The sequence below is a fragment of the Coregonus clupeaformis genome, unplaced genomic scaffold (assembly GCF_020615455.1).
Source record: "Coregonus clupeaformis isolate EN_2021a unplaced genomic scaffold, ASM2061545v1 scaf0435, whole genome shotgun sequence".
Lineage (NCBI taxonomy): Eukaryota > Metazoa > Chordata > Actinopteri > Salmoniformes > Salmonidae > Coregonus > Coregonus clupeaformis.
The window spans coordinates 21028-37776 of NW_025533890.1; the positions used below are offsets into that span (position 1 = coordinate 21028).

General features: G+C 41.8%; 1 protein-coding gene across 1 annotated transcript; it reads left to right on the top strand.

Annotated features, from left to right (window-relative positions):
- The first annotated feature begins 32 nt into the window (after nt 1-32).
- Nucleotides 33-16183, top strand: LOC121548946 (cholinephosphotransferase 1). Its single transcript, XM_041860629.2, has 8 exons — nt 33-725; nt 5165-5312; nt 5563-5704; nt 7465-7549; nt 8304-8435; nt 13887-14045; nt 14346-14471; nt 14682-16183. Exons 1-8 carry the CDS (start codon nt 486-488, stop codon nt 14796-14798), a joined length of 1149 nt encoding a protein of 382 aa, XP_041716563.1. The 5' UTR covers nt 33-485; the 3' UTR covers nt 14799-16183.
- Nucleotides 16184-16749: the final 566 nt, after the last annotated feature.

Sequence of the window (16749 nt, forward strand, 5' to 3'; positions counted from 1 at the left end):
TATGTGTAAATATTTTCTAAAACAAGTTTCTACAGTACACAATAGGAAAATAATTCCAGTATTAAGATGTTTAAAGAACACGCCATATTCACTCCAGAGTGCACTCACAAATGTTGCAACCGCAGGGCAACTACAGAATAAAATGTTACAATGTTACATTCAACGGAGCCACGAAGCTTCAGTAGCCTACTGCAGTTGTAGTTCACTGCTCCTAGCGGTCAAAGGACTACATTTCATTTGAAATTCCCGGCCTCATTCCTTTCCGGAGACTTGCTTCCTGCTGAAACGCAATTCTCAATCACAAACGGAAAAAATATCGACAACTCATGGTTCCGCTCTAGAAAAAGGACTATTCACACATAACTGCCAAATGAGCAAGTATTTTCTGGGCGGTCGCGAGAAGATAGCAGTGCCTGAAACCCACAGGAACGTCAAGAGTATCGCTGGGTGATAGGCTACGTATCGTAGCGCCGAAGCTGAAAACAATGCCACATTTCTTGTGGCCGGAGCCGCTGTCAGCCGCACAACTCAAGCGGCTAGAGGAGCACAAATATAGTGCCTCGGGTCGATCCCTTTTCGAACCTCCTTGTCAGATATATTGGAATTGGCTGGTCCAACAAATTCCAACCTGGGTAGCGCCTAATACTCTGACTATAATTGGACTGGTAATAAATATAGTCACAACTGTAGTGTTGGTGTTTTACTGTCCAACCGCAACAGAGGAGGTAAGTGCTTTGCGACCTTGGGGGGGAAACTTTCGAGTAGCCACGTAGCTACACCACATGACGGCATTGTAACTCTCTGAGATCATGTGTAACAGTGTTGCAACTCGAATCCATGTAACGTTACAGCGCTATTATTACTGTACAACTGCTCAAATCATCAGAATATTCGGTGGAAAATGTGCACAGTCCACTATCAAATGTTTTGTTCCTTGAAAGTTTGTTGTTGGTTAATAGATTATTGTTGTTGACTTACTACATTTGCTTGATTTAAAATGCCAAATAAGAGTTGGTGTCAAAAAGTTGGCACCCTGTTTGCGTAGCCACTCATAAATCAAGCGAATAGTAATTAAAGGTAAGGAGTACGTGTGGCAGAATGTTTGTTCAAGGAAAACTAAAGTAATATTAACTTTACCTATTGCAAGTTTGAACTTTGATTGGATCATGTAAAATAAGCAAATATAGATAACAATAGGTATACAACTTCAACCATAGTCAGCAAACCAAAAACAGGGGAATACCTAGGTTTTAACCATGTCACGTGTTCATACTATGACCGGTTGTCCACTTAGGTCGATTCTCTGAAGAGAGAGAGGGTGTGTGAATCTACCCATTACCTGTTTGGCTTCTTTTCCTTCCTTTGTATAGGGTGCTTTCAGGCGCGTGCCTGTCAGGTATTCAGATATGTGTTACAGTATGTTTATCAGTTCTATACCTTTGTCCACCCATCCCACAGTACAGATTGAAATCTCACCACTGACACAAAGTCCAGATTCCATCAAGCTCCAGGCAGGTTTGTGCAGCAGACAATTCAACAAGGGCATTTTATATGCAGCACAAGCTGTTGTGTCAATGCAGCCATGGACTCACATGCAACCTGTCTCCATCTGCATTCTGTATACAGTACAGTACAGCTTTGAATAACTAGATGAAAGGGCTACCTGGCCTGGACATAAGCTGCAGCATACACCACTGTCACTGGCCAACTGAAAAGATGTCAAGGGTGACCCTGTATGCCTATACTCAATACAGAACTAGCCTGAGAGCCATTTAACTAAGATGACTACCTGTATACAGAAAGGGCTTTTTAGGACAGGGACAGGGGTTACTGAAGAGCAGTTTGTTGTTGTTGGCAGAGGAAGGGACTGGAGAACAGAAGGATATCTAGAAAGAGAAAACATTACAGTGTTTTAGGAGAGAGAAAAACGGTCAAAATAGCTGTGGTGGACAAACCAATGGGACAAACACACAGTTAGGCCAATACAGTACAGTGTTCTGTCGAGAGAACACAGTTAGTGCAGTGTTGTAGAGAGAGAACACTGTGTTGTGTAGAGAGAGAGAACACAGTGTTGTGTAGAGAGAGAGAGAGAGAGAACACGGTGTTGTGTGTATAGAGAGAGAACACGGTGTTGTGTAGAGAGGGAGAACACGGTGTTGTGTAGAGAGAGAGAGAGAGAGAACACGGTGTTGTGTGTATAGAGAGAGAACACTGTGTTGTGTAGAGAGGGAGAACACGGTGTTGTGTAGAGAGAGAGAGAGAACACGGTGTTGTGTAGAGAGAGAGAGAACACGGTGTTGTGTAGAGAGAGAGAGAACAGTGTTGTGTAGAGAGAGAACACAGTGTTGTGTAGAGAGAGAGAACACGGTTTTGTGTAGAGAGAGAGAACACGGTTTTGTGTAGAGAGAGAGAACACGGTTTTGTGTAGAGAGAGAGAACACGGTTTTGTGTAGAGAGAGAGAACACGGTTTTGTGTAGAGAGTGAGAACACAGTTTTGTGTAGAGAGAGAGAACACGGTTTTGTGTAGAGAGACAACACGGTTTTGTGTAGAGAGAGAGAGAGAACACGGTTTTGTGTAGAGAGAGAGAGAGAACACGGTTTTGTGTAGAGAGAGAGAGAACACTGTGTTTTGTAAAGAGAGAGAGAGAGAACACTGTTTTGTAGAGAGAGAGAGAACACTGTGTTGTGGAGAGAGAGAACACGGTGTTGTGTAGAGAGAGAGAGAGAACACGGTGTTGTGTAGAGAGAGGGAACACGGTGTGTAGAAAGGAAAGAGTTGTGTAGAGAACAGAGTTGTGCAGAGAGATAATTACAGAGTTGTATAGAGAGATAACAGAGTTCGGTCAGTACAGCACAGTACATTGCAGGCGCGTAGGCACGGGTGGGCCCAGGTCACCTACTGCGGAGCCAGGCCCACCGTATCAGATTAGGCAACAAAAAAATACAAGTATGCTCTCTACTGTCAGTGTTCTAAACGGGACATTATTTGCCTTTTTACCTAAACATGCAAACACCATCAGCTAGAATTCATAGCAAGCAGTGCACTGGAATGGCATTTAGATTAAGTGGAATGACATTCACTCATGGGATGGGTGGCCCAAAATAACTAACTGAAAGCCACACCCCAATAAGCCATGAATATGACTGCATTGAGGCATATGTCACTGTGCTTCTATGGCTATACAGTGCATTTGGAAAGTATTCAGACCCCTTGAATTTTTCCACATTTTGTTATTCTAAAATGGATTTTAAAAAATACAATTCCTCATCAATCTACACACAATACCCTTTAATGACAAAGCAAAAACAGGTTTTTAGAATGTTTTGTACATTTATTACAAATAAAAAAACAGATACCTTATTTACCTAAGTATTCAGACCCTTTGCTAAGAGACACAAAATTGAGCTCAAGTGCATCCTGTTTCCATTGATCATCCTTGAGATGTTTCTACAACTTAATTGGAGTCCACCTGTGGTAAATTCAATTGATTGGACATGATTTGGAAAGGCACACACCTGTCTATAGAAGGTCCCACAGTTGACGGTGCATGTCAGTGCAAAAACCAAGCCGTGAGGTCGAAGGAATTGTAGAGCTCCGAGACAGGACTGTGTCGAGGCACAGATCTCGGGAAGGGTACAAAATAAATTCTGCAGCATTGAAGGTCCCCAAGAACACAGTGGCCTCCATTATTATTATACGTTTGGAACCACCAAGACTCTTCCTAGAGCTCCAGAGTTCCTCTGTGGAGTTGGGAAAACCTTCCAGAAGGACAACCATCTCCGCAGCACTCCACCAATCAGGCCTTTATGGTAGAGTGGCCAGACGGAAGCCACTCCTCAGTAAAAGGCACACGACAGCCCGCTTGGAGTTTGCCAAAAGGCACCTAAAGGACACTCAGACCATGAAAAACAAGATTTTTTAGTCTGATGAAACCAAGATTGAACTCTTTGGCCTGAATGCCAAGCATCACGTCTGGAGGACGGGTGGTGGACGGGTTAATAAAATAAAATAAGTTAGCTGTTTTCCTAAATAAAAAATAAAAAAGTGTTTATTTATTTAAAGAAAATAAATTGTCCCACCCAAATTTCTGGAGGCCCACCCACCCACACATTTCTGGCTAAGCTACTGGTACATTGTTGTGTAGAGGGATGATAAACACTGAGTGTTGGTTCACCCCTGATGTCCAAATGGCTGGTAATACTTGAAGTCCCAGTGGTAGGAACTCACCCAGTAGAGTTCATATTGCCTTTACCATACGTTCACGTGTGTATGGTGGGGGTTGGGAGGGTCCCCTGAATAAGTCCCCTGTATAAAAAGCATTCCAGGCTGGATGAAGACACGTGTCTCATGTGTTGTTTGTGCTTGGCACTTGTTTTCTTTCAGTCATTAGCTGCATGTCCTTATACTGATTTGTCTTTCAAGGGAAAACACGTTATTTATGCTTACTACAGCTGTTTTCTAGAAAATGTGTTGAATGAAATGTTAAAAAAAATATATATTTTCATTTTTAGTCATTTAGCAGATGTTCTTATCCAGAGCGACTTACAGTTAAGTGAGTGCATACATAATTTTTTTTCATACTGGCCCCCCGTGGGAATCGAACCCACAACCCTGGCGTTGCAAACGCCATGCTCTACCAACTGAGCTACATCCCTGCCGGCCATTCCCTCCCCTACCCTGGACGACGCTGGGCCAATTGTGCGCCGCCCCATGGGTCTCCCGGTCGCGGCTGGCTACGACAGAGCCTGGATTCGAACCATCTCTAGTGGCACAGCTAGCACTGCGATGCAGTGCCTTAAACCACTGCGCAACTCGGGAGGTTATAGTAAAACATCTCAACTTGTCAAACACAAGCAACTCTCTGTTTCGCAAGAAGTGACTCAAAATAAGATAACTTTCCCCAATGTGTGTCATGGCTTTCTTCAATCTTCACTGATTTGATTTGGTCACTGATTGTCTCATGTAAACAAGTCTGTTTGTTTACTCACAGTCAGAAGACAAAGACCGAGACCTTTCCCTTCAACGGGTGATGGTGAAGGAAAAGCTTGTGTCCTAGTAGAAATAGAAACCAGGTTATTCCATCCCCTTGTTTAATCAAATTTCTCTCCCTCCATTTCTCGCTCTCCCTCCTTCCCTCCCTCCGTCTCCCTTCCTCTCTCCAGGCTCCAGCATGGGCCTTCATCCTGAGTGCGTTGGGCCTGTTCATCTATCAGTCACTGGATGCTATCGATGGGAAGCAGGCCCGGAGGACCAACAGCAGCTCTGCGCTGGGGGAGCTCTTTGACCACGGCTGTGATGCTGTCTCCACAGGTGCGGCCCCAAAGTTTTTTTTGTTGCCAGTTTTAATTTGTGTTGCTTTACAGTACCTGACCAAGTGTATTTCAAGCAGTGGGCTCCCCTGTACTTTTGTCTAGAGTCTGGACTAGACTACATTTAGTGTTTAGCATCATAGCAACCAGTGTATCATATTGACTGACAACATACATTGTTCTATGCCTCAGAAGTATGATACATCGTTACTCATTAGTTCTCAACTTTCTCCCTCTCTCTCTCTCTGCAGTGTTTGTTGCCGTGGGAACATGTATATCCTGTGGGATAGGAAGCTACCCTGATTGGATGTTCTTCAGTGGCTTTGTGGGGATGTTCATGTTCTTCTGTGCACACTGGCAAACCTATGTTTCCGGAACACTGCGCTTTGGCCTGTAAGTAGGAATGATGCCCAATTATATTATTTGCTTACCTGTTGCTGGGCAGATAACGACTACTGTTTGTTTTTGACGTACAGTGAAGGAAAAAAGTATTTGATCCCCTGCTGATTTTGTACGTTTGCCCACTGACAAAGAAATGATCAGTCTATAATTTTAATGGTAGGTTTATTTGAACAGTGAGAGACAGAATAACCACAAAAAAATCCAGAAAAACGCATGTCAAAAATGTTATAAATTGATTTGCATTTTAATGAGGGAAATAAGTATTTGACCCCCTCTCAATCAGAAAGATTTCTGGCTCCCAGGTGTCTTTTATACAGGTAACGAGCTGAGATTAGGAGCACACTCTTAAAGGGAGTGCTCCTAATCTCAGTTTGTTACCTGTATAAAAGACACCTGTCCACAGAAGCAATCAATCAATCAGATTCCAAACTCTCCACCATGGCCAAGACCAAAGAGCTCTCCAAGGATGTCAGGGACAAGATTGTAGACCTACACAAGGCTGGAATGGGCTACAAGACCATCGCCAAGCAGCTTGGTGAGAAGGTGACAACAGTTGGTGTGATTATTCGCAAATGGAAGAAACACAAAAGAACTGTCAATCTCCCTCGGCCTGGGGCTCCATGCAAGATCTCACCTCGTGGAGTTGCAATGATCATGAGAACGGTGAGGAATCAGCCCAGAACTACACGGGAGGATCTTGTCAATGATCTCAAGGCAGCTGGGACCATAGTCACCAAGAAAACAATTGGTAACACACTACGCCGTGAAGGACTGAAATCCTGCAGCGCCCGCAAGGTCCCCCTGCTCAAGAAAGCACATATACATGCCCGTCTGAAGTTTGCCAATGAACATCTGAATGATTCAGAGGAGAACTGGGTGAAAGTGTTGTGGTCAGATGAGACCAAAATCGAGCTCTTTGGCATCAACTCAACTCGCCGTGTTTGGAGGAGGAGGAATGCTGCCTATGACCCCAAGAACACCATCCCCACCGTCAAACATGGAGGTGGAAACATTATGCTTTGGGGGTGTTTTTCTGCTAAGGGGACAGGACAACTTCACCGCATCAAAGGGACGATGGACGGGGCCATGTACCGTCAAATCTTGGGTGAGAACCTCAGGGCATTGAAAATGGGTCGTGGATGGGTATTCCAGCATGACAATGACCCAAAACACACGGCCAAGGCAACAAAGGAGTGGCTCAAGAAGAAGCACATTAAGGTCCTGGAGTGGCCTAGCCAGTCTCCAGACCTTAATCCCATAGAAAATCTGTGGAGGGAGCTGAAGTTTCATGTTGCCAAACGTCAGCCTCGAAACCTTTAATGACTTGGAGAAGATCTGCAAAGAGAAGTGGGACAAAATCCCTCCTGAGATGTGTGCAAACCTGGTGGCCAACTACAAGAAACATCTGACCTCTGTGATTGCCAACAAGGGTTTTGCCACCAAGTACTAAGTCACGTTTTGCAGAGGGGTCAAATACTTATTTCCCTCATTAAAATGCAAATCAATTTATAAAAAATTTTTACATGTGTTTTTCTGGATTTTTTTGTTGTTATTCTGTCTCTCACTGTTCAAATAAACCTACCATTAAAATTATAGACTGATCATTTCTTTGTCAGTGGGCAAACGTACAAAATCAGCAGGGGATCAAATACTTTTTTCCCTCACTGTAGTACTTAAGTCTAGTCCATCGTGCTTCATAAAATATACAGTCTGGTTCTGATCTATGAGTTGTATAAATTCTCTCCACCCAGGGTTGATGTGACGGAGGTCCAGATTGCCATCGTTGTCATGTATGTGATGTCAGCTTTTGGTGGAGTGGCCCTTTGGGACTACAGGGTATGGCTCCAATACACTTATCCATCCATGCACACAAACCTAACACACACTCCCATACCCACTCATACACTCTTTCTCTCTTTCCTTTTCTGGCATCTAAGCCATAGGATTTGTAGACTTCGAAATTTTACACCAACATTTGGCACTATATGACGACACACATTTTACACCAACATTTGGCACTATATGATGACACAAATTTTACACCAACATTTGGCACTATATGATGACACAAATTTTACACCAACATTTGGCACTATATGATGACACAAATTTTACACCAACATTTGGCACTATATGACGACACACATTTTACACCAACATTTGGCACTATATGACAACACAAATTTTACACCAACATTTGGCACCATAAGACAACACAACCAATCCTTAACATGTACTGTATAACCAACCAACCCCACAACAAAAATCTGACTACTAGTCATTAAATAGTCCTTTTGTTTCACTTTCACTCTGTGCAGCCTGTGGAGGCTTAACGACTAAACGTCACAATCAGAAGTGAGAAGAAGGTAATTATGGGTAGCTAATCCACCGTGGCGTAGACATGATCACATGATCTGGCTAGCAAACAGCTGATGTCACCACGCAATATTATTGGCTTCTCCTTCCATCATGGCCTCAGCAGCATGCCCCACCCACCCACAGCTTACTGGTGGAAACAACGCTAGCTGCTGTGACAGAAGTTGATTTAGTTCTGTTAACTGAAACTATTGGTTGTTTTACCCTCTTGTAGTTGCCCGTCCTTGGGGTGAAGCTGCAAACCTTCCCCATCTTGGGCATTATTGGGGGAGCCGTGTTCTCCTGCTATAACTACTTCCACGTCATCCTCAACGGGGGCGTCGGCAAGAATGGCTCCACTGTGGCTGTAAGTATTATGTAATGACATGTTTTTAGCTAAATATTTGGGTTGATTAGTGTTTTTTTAATTACACTTAAGCCTAAACAGCGGACGTGGTAGTAAAATTTAGCATACAGTGCCTTCAGAAAGTATTCATACCCCTTGACTTATTCCACATTTTGTTGTTACAATGAATTCAAAACTGATTTATTTATTTTTACACACAGTACCCCATAATGGCAAAGTGAAAACATGTTTTTTGACATTTTTGTTAATGTATTGAAAATGAAATGTAGAAATATCTTATTTACATAAGTATTCACGCCCCTGAGTCAATACTTTATAGAAGCACCTTTGGCAACGATTACAGCTGTGAGTCTCTTAAGAGCTTTCCACACCTGGATTGTGCAACATTCGCTATTATTATTTTCTAAATTCTTCAAGCTCTACCAAATTGGTTGTTTATCATGGCTAGACAACCATGTTCAGGTCTTGCTATAGATTTTCAGGTAGATATAAGTCAAAACTGTAACTTGGCCACTCAGGAACATTCACAGTCTTCTTGGTAAGCACCTCCAGTGTAGATTTGGCCTTGTGTTTTAGGTTATTGTCCTGCTGAAAGGTGAATTAATCTCCCAGTGTCTGGTGGAAAGCAGACTGAACCAAGTTTTCCTCTAGGATTTTGCATGTGCTTAGCTCCATTCCGTTTATTTTTTATCCTGAAAAACTCCCCAGTCCTTAACGATTGCAAACATACCCATAACATGATGCAGCCACCACTATGTTTGAAAATATGGAGAGTGGTACTCAGTAATGTGTTGGATTGGATTTGCCCCAAACATAACACTTTGTATTCAGGACAAAAAGTTAATTGCTTTGCCACATTTTTTGCAGTATTACTTTAGTGCCTTGTCGCAAATAGGATGCATGTTTTGGAATATTTTTACTCCTTCTTTTCACTCTGACAATTAGGCTAGTATTGTGGAGTAACAACGATGTTGTTGATCCATCCTCAGTTTTGTCCTATCACAGCCATTAAACTCTTTAACTGTTTTAAAATCACCATTGGCCTCATGGTAAAATCTCTTCCTCTCCGGCAACTGAGTTAGGAAGGACGCCTGTATCTTTGTAGTGACTGGGTGTATTGATACACCATCCATCCAAAGTGTAATTAATAACTTTGCCATGCTCAAAGGGATATTCAGTGTAATTTTTTTTGGACCAATTCTACCAATAGGTGCCCTTCTTTGCGGGGCATTGGAATACCTCCCTGGTCTTTGTGGTTGAATCTGTGTTTGAAATTCACTGCTCGACTGAGGGACCTTACAGATAATTGTATATGTAGGGTACAGAGATGAGGTAGTCATTGAAAAATCATGTTAAACACTATTATTGCACACAAGTGAGTTCATGCAACTTATTATGTTACCTTTTCAGCAAATGTTTTACCCCTGAACTTATTTAGGCTTGCCATAAAAGGGGTTGAATACTTATTAACTCAAGACTTTATTTTTTATTAATTAGTTTAAATAAAATTAAAAATAGAATTCCACTTTGACATTATGGTGTATTGTGTGTAGGCCAGTGACAGAAAATCTAAATTTAATCCATTTTAAAATCAGGCTGTAAAAACTAGGGCTGTTACGGTGACCATATTACCACCACACCGGTGGTCACAGGTCATGAAGGCAGTCAAATTCCATGTCATGGTAATTAGGCTTCTCCAAGCACTGATGCTGCTGATGGTCATTAGTAGCCTACCAAACTTGCTAGCTGCCTGGTACTCAGCACTCTATTGTCCCTCTAATTACTCTGACATCAATGCAAATGTCTTTGAAAATCATAGTCTCACGCCTCATGTAGCCTAGCCCATAGGCCTAAATGTTTTGTTAAGGTTTGTATTACAACTAAAGTGGCCAAATAACTTCTTTAAAATTAAGCATCCGCTTTACAATGGGTGTAGAGCCTAACTGGCATACATACGCAGCATGTGAGTTTCAAGTTTGGGAAAGATAATGTTCACCATAAAAAGTCACCTTTATAATAAAAGCATAACATGCATAATCTCATTTGCGGTCACTTTTGATAATGGTGTTTTCCTGCTAATGGAACATTTGTGCTTAAAGCCTACTGCCGTATGCACATTGCTGCGCTTATAATGTGAAGAAATAGCCTAATAGTTTATCAACATTTTAAGCTAAATGTTCTGATCTGTTGCGTCAGCCTCGTTGCGTAAAAACATTTTTTTAATGCTAGTGGTTGTATTAATTTGGGATCTATCGCATCCCACAACTGTCCCAGACTATGTTTGAAATATTTATTTCTCGCACAGAATAGAATAGGTCAACTTTTGTACTATGGGGGATAGTAGATTGACATACAGTGGGGAAAAAAAGTATTTAGTCAGCCACCAATTGTGCAAGTTCTCCCACTTAAAAAGATGAGAAAGGCCTGTAATTTTCATCATAGGTACACGTCAACTATGACAGACAAATTGAGATTTGTTTTCTCCAGAAAATCACATTGTAGGATTTGTAATTATTTTATTAGCAAATTATGGTGGAAAATAAGTATTTGGTCACCTACAAACAAGCAAGATTTCTGGCTCTCATAGACCTGTAACTTCTTCTTTAAGAGGCTCCTCTGTCCTCCACTCGTTACCTGTATTAATGGCACCTGTTTGAACTTGTTATCAGTATAAAAGACACCTGTCCACAACCTCAAACAGTCACACTCCAAACTCCACTATGGCCAAGACCAAAGAGCTGTCAAAGGACACCAGAAACAAAATTGTAGACCTGCACCAGGCTGGGAAGACTGCATCTGCAATAGGTAAGCAGCTTGGTTTGTAGAAATCAACTGTGGGAGCAATTATTAGGAAATGGAAGACATACAAGACCACTGATAATCTCCCTCGATCTGGGGCTCCACGCAAGATCTCACACCGTGGGGTCAAAATGATCACAAGAACGGTGAGCAAAAATCCCAGAACCACACAGGGGGACCCAGTGAATGACCTGCAGAGAGCTGGGACCAAAGTAACAAAGCCTACCATCAGTAACACACTACGCTGCCAGGGACTCAAATCCTGCAGTGCAAGACGTGTCCCCCTGCTTAAGCCAGTACATGTCCAGGCCCGTCTGAAGTTTGCTAGAGTGCATTTGGATGATCCAGAAGAGGATTGGGAGAATGTCATATGGTCAGATGAAACCAAAATATAACTTTTTGGTAAAAACTCAACTCGTCGTGTTTGGAGGACAAAGAATGCTGAGTTGCGTCCAAAGAACACCATACCTACTGTGAAGCATGGGGGTGGAAACATCATGCTTTGGGGCTGTTTTTCTGCAAAGGGACCAGAACGACTGATCCGTGTAAAGGAAAGAATGACTGGGGCCATGTATCGTGAGATTTTGAGTGAAAACCTCCTTCCATCAGCAAGGGCATTGAAGATGAAACGTGGCTGGGTCTTTCAGCATGACAATGATCCCAAACACACCGCCCGGGCAACGAAGGAGTGGCTTCGTAAGAAGCATTTCAAGGTCCTGGAGTGGCCTAGCCAGTCTCCAGATCTCAACCCCATAGAAAATCTTTGGAGGGAGTTGAAAGTCCGTGTTGCCCAGCGACAGCCCCAAAACATCACTGCTCTAGAGGAGATCTGCATGGAGGAATGGGCCAAAATACCAGCAACAGTGTGTGAAAACCTTGTGAAGACTTACAGAAAACGTTTGACCTGTGTCATTGCCAACAAAGGGTATATAACAAAGTATTGAGAAACTTTTGTTATTGACCAAATACTTTTTTTCCACCATAATTTGCAAATACATTCATTAAAAATCCTACAATGTGATTTTCTGGATATTTTTTTCTAATTTTGTCTGTCATAGTTGACGTGTACCTATGATGAAAATTACAGGCCTCTCATCTTTTTAAGTGGGAGAACTTGCACAATTGGTGGCTGACTAAATACTTTTTTCCCCCACTGTAGGCTAGTGCTTTTGCTGTTCGTTAGGCCTAGTCATCTTGTTGGCTGACAAAAAGTAAATGTGGACAGTTCTTCCAATATCTTCAATAAGCGCCTCTGAATTGGATAAGGACGCGCGCAGTTGCGTCCCCGACGTGTCGGTCTTCACTTGTAACCTGTGAGAAAGACCCGGTTATGTTACAGAGAGCCATGTGAGTGAAAGGTGCTTCTGAGCACGCAGGGAGAAGGGAATTACAATTATTATATTCAGCCCAAGAGCAAAACGGCCACTGGCCGCAAAAGGCATGGATTTTTTTAGGGGGCATTACGGCCACACATTATGCTGCCGGGAAATTCAAGGCATTATCAAGTATAAGTGGTTGTCAAATTGTTAATGAGAGACTGATGAAGTGTGTACAGCCTGCACAAAAAAACTAAGCAGAGCTCATGCCTTTCATGCAACTTTTTAAAAATCATAATTCGAGTTGCATCATGCAGCCTTAGAATGTATTAAAAATCAAAACATATAGCCCAACGTTTTTATCACAACTAAAGTTACATAAATAACTCTAAATGAAGCATATAGGAGTACCTATTTCTTTGTTAACCGCTCAACACAGAATAGCCGTATGTGAGCACTCCCTCAAATCGTTTGGAGAAAATATCCTTTCTATTTTAATCAGCTTTGTTCAATTGTATTCTTCATACTATAAAATAATGCCATGGAATTCTAAGCAAATCTTGTCTGCTAAATGAGTGTAGCCCACAGCCATTTGGCATAGCCAGATCAGGACCTAACAAAAGGACAACTCAGAGTATGCTATTCTGTTCTTCTGAATATCATGTTTCTTTAGACCTGTCTAAAATAAATAATGGATTTATTGTGAAGGTGTAGGCTATATTACATGGATTTATGTAGATGTTCCAAAGGTCTGCATCAGTGGCTTGTAGGCTGTGTATGGAAGCCAGGAGATGCTAAATGTGTTTATGTTAATTAACGGTCAATTACCGTGAGACCGGAAGTTATTTGCTTGACAATCACCGGCTAACGAAATTCCGTGACCGCCACAGCCCTAGTAACAAAAAAATGTGAATATTTTCTAAGTGCTTTTAAGTTATGTACCCAGTAGGTCCCTCCGGTCCTCTGGCACTGGCCTTTTAATTATCCCAAAGCCTAGGACCAAGAAGCATGGAGAGGCAGCCTTTAGTTATTATGCCCCCAGCCTCTGGAATAGCCTGCCAGAGAACCTGAGGGGGGCTGAAACTGTGGACATATTTAAAAGAGATCTTAACACTTATGTTTGTTGTGTAGTAAATATTTCATCTTTTAATTTCATTGTTTTATATTCAGGGGTTTTTCTGTAAAGACATTGTGTTGCATTCCATGTCTGATGTGCTGTATAAATAAAGCTTGATTTGATTTGAAGGCACTGTACATTTTAGGACAATCAAAAAATGTTGGCTTCTATTCTAGGTTAACAATTCAGTTATTTAATATGTTGCTGTGTGTTGCTTAGGACACCAGTGTGCTGACACCAGGTATGCACATCGGCCTCATCCTTACACTGGCCTTCATCATCTTCAAGAAGTCATCCAGCAAGCTTTTTGAGCTGCACCCCTGCCTCTACATCCTGACTTTCGGCATGGTCGTTGCCAAGATCTCCAACAAGCTAGTTGTGAGTGCTCCATTTAAATAAATACTCTTCACTTTCTTACTTTGCTGTCATCTTCCAATATATTAATATCTCTAGTCTACTGACTCTACTGCCTGAAGGGAAATTCTTTTTAAAAAACATTGTTTTTCTGTCTGGAGTGTCTTATCAAGCAAGTAATGAATGCTTTTCCTCTCTCATCAATGGGACCTCACCCATATGTAACTGTACAAGCCATACCGGTATTGACAGCTCATTCATTAGCTCTCTGCTCCTCCTCCAATACCGGTATGTTCCACATCTGTTCCTCTGTCCTTGTGTCAGGTGGCCCACATGACCAAGAGTGAGCTTTATCTCCCGGACACAGCTTTCATTGGGCCTGGCCTCCTGTTCCTCAACCAGTACTTCAACAGCTTCATCGACGAGCACATAGTCCTCTGGATCGCCATGGTGAGTTCCCACCCCAGATTTGTCTTCACGATTCTGTAGTTCTCTCATCAAACCAATGTTTTAATACAGGTCTGGTGTCATTTTCAACCCATTTCAGTTGATGTCTTCCATATAGATAGGACCAGGAGTTTCCCCTAACCACAAACTGACCAGGAACAACTCTAGGCCCTATGTACATTTCTCATGTCGGTCCTTGTATTTCCTCCACAGGTCCTGTCGTTGATTGACTTGATGCGCTACTGCACAGGCGTGTGCATCCAGATCGCCTCTCACCTGCGCATTCACGTGTTCAGCATCACAGCGCAGGCTTCCCCCAGACGCGACTGACGTTTTGCCCGGCAGAAGAAGGCGGAGGACGCCGCCCCGCTCTTGAAAGCAGACTATGATAAAGAGGTCCCCTCCACCCCAAACCTCAGCAGCCTTGACACAGTGACCACCTCTGACTAAAGTTTGTCTCTAACACTAGAGTAATGACAGGAATGACATAACCACCCCTGATTAGAGCCATTATCAAGGTTAACACACACTGGTCTGTATCTCACTGGATGAGTGCAGTGCAGCCTTCATGGAAATAAGTTGGTTGGTTTTCCTTTGTCTCCATATAGGAAGTAATCACTATCTGAGATAATCAGAGACTCAGATTTGATAAATGTCATTCAATTCAGACTAAATCATACACTATGGGTAAAAGCTACAATAAATGTTTGGGCAAAGTTTGAATAATGTTTCTCAGTGATCAGATAAAGGAGTTGCTTTGTGTTTTTCCCCCTTGATTGTACATATTCCTTTCATGCTCATTTCTAATTGACCTATATTCAATGCTGTAAGGTTAGAGGCTACAGTACTAGACTCCTCTGTCTCTGTACTTAACAGCCTCTTGTTAAAAACAATGTGATAACTCAACCCAATATAACATGTTTGATCATTGCCCAAAATTGATATTGTAGCTCTTGAAATCGTTCATTAGTCATGTATGTTTATTTATTTAATGAATGAGACCCAATCTGACATGAAATTAACTTAATCAGGGCTAGGAAATTCAAAATAAATCAACCTTTCAACCTCATAACTTCCAAAATGAAGTTTGTAGTAGAATGAGACATTCCTAATGAGGTATGGTACGCTAATTGTCAAGGACTGCAGGTGAAGAAGGGGCAAGGGTCTGGGTTAATGCTGAAAACAGTGACATTTCTTCTACAAGTGCTTCCATCTGACTGTGAATCCCCCTCCAGTCTACAGTGTATCCAACATAATTTACTTTTTTCAACACCCTCCGTAACCTCAACTCTACTCCAGGTGAAGTCCTAGTAGTCATGTTGATGATGCGTTAACGCCAGAGTCCCGTCTGCTTTCAACGTTCTTCTCCCTAAAGGGCTAATTCTTTGATTGTACAGAATTCTGTTTGGCGCCTTAAATGTTTATTTGAATCCTTTTCTGTTTAATTTCTTTAATTTCCGTGAATATTTGAAGCAGTTTTAGGAACAAGTACTAAAATGTTTGTATTTTCTGCATCAATTGCAGAAAGCATAATTATGGAACCAGTATTTATGGTTGTAGTATCGGACAATATACGGAACACTGAGAAATAACGTTGTACTGGAACTTATTTTACTGTTTACTATAATTCTGTATTGGAACCATCTTTTTTTTCATCACACATTTAGAATATGTATAGGGGAATGCATTTGGTACATTAAACTCAATGATTTGTGGTTATTGTTGAACAGTATGATTCTGAACTGTTTCGGGGCATAGCTGAATGCATTGTTGTTTGGTCATTGCTCGACTTTAGGATAGACAAAGGGATGCAACGGTGCTGGAAGAGGTGTGGATGTATTATTTTGGGGATGTTTTGCCCCTGTGGCCATGTTTAATGTAACTATACTGGAACAAAGAGATAAGTAAATCAAGAACCCCTACTCTAGGAATATGCCCACCATACCATAAAGAAAATGTCCCTAAAAATGACATTTTGACTTGCAGATATTGGTGGGTAGAATTCTAATGAGAGCCTTCAGATTACATGACTTTCAGTCTGGAAATAACAGCCGACCTTATGTTAGCCACCCGTTTTTTGTTCAATCAGGGTTTGAACTCCAGGTGAACTTTGAAACTATGCATTGAAAAGGCCACACGCTCAATTTTAACATGGTATTGCACTGTTCAATACAAGTAAAACAACTTTATACTAACAAGTTCAAAATGATTGTAATAAATATTTTCCATTCAAGAAATTCAGTTTCATGATTTAAAGCATGACCAAGTGTGTCAGGTTTAT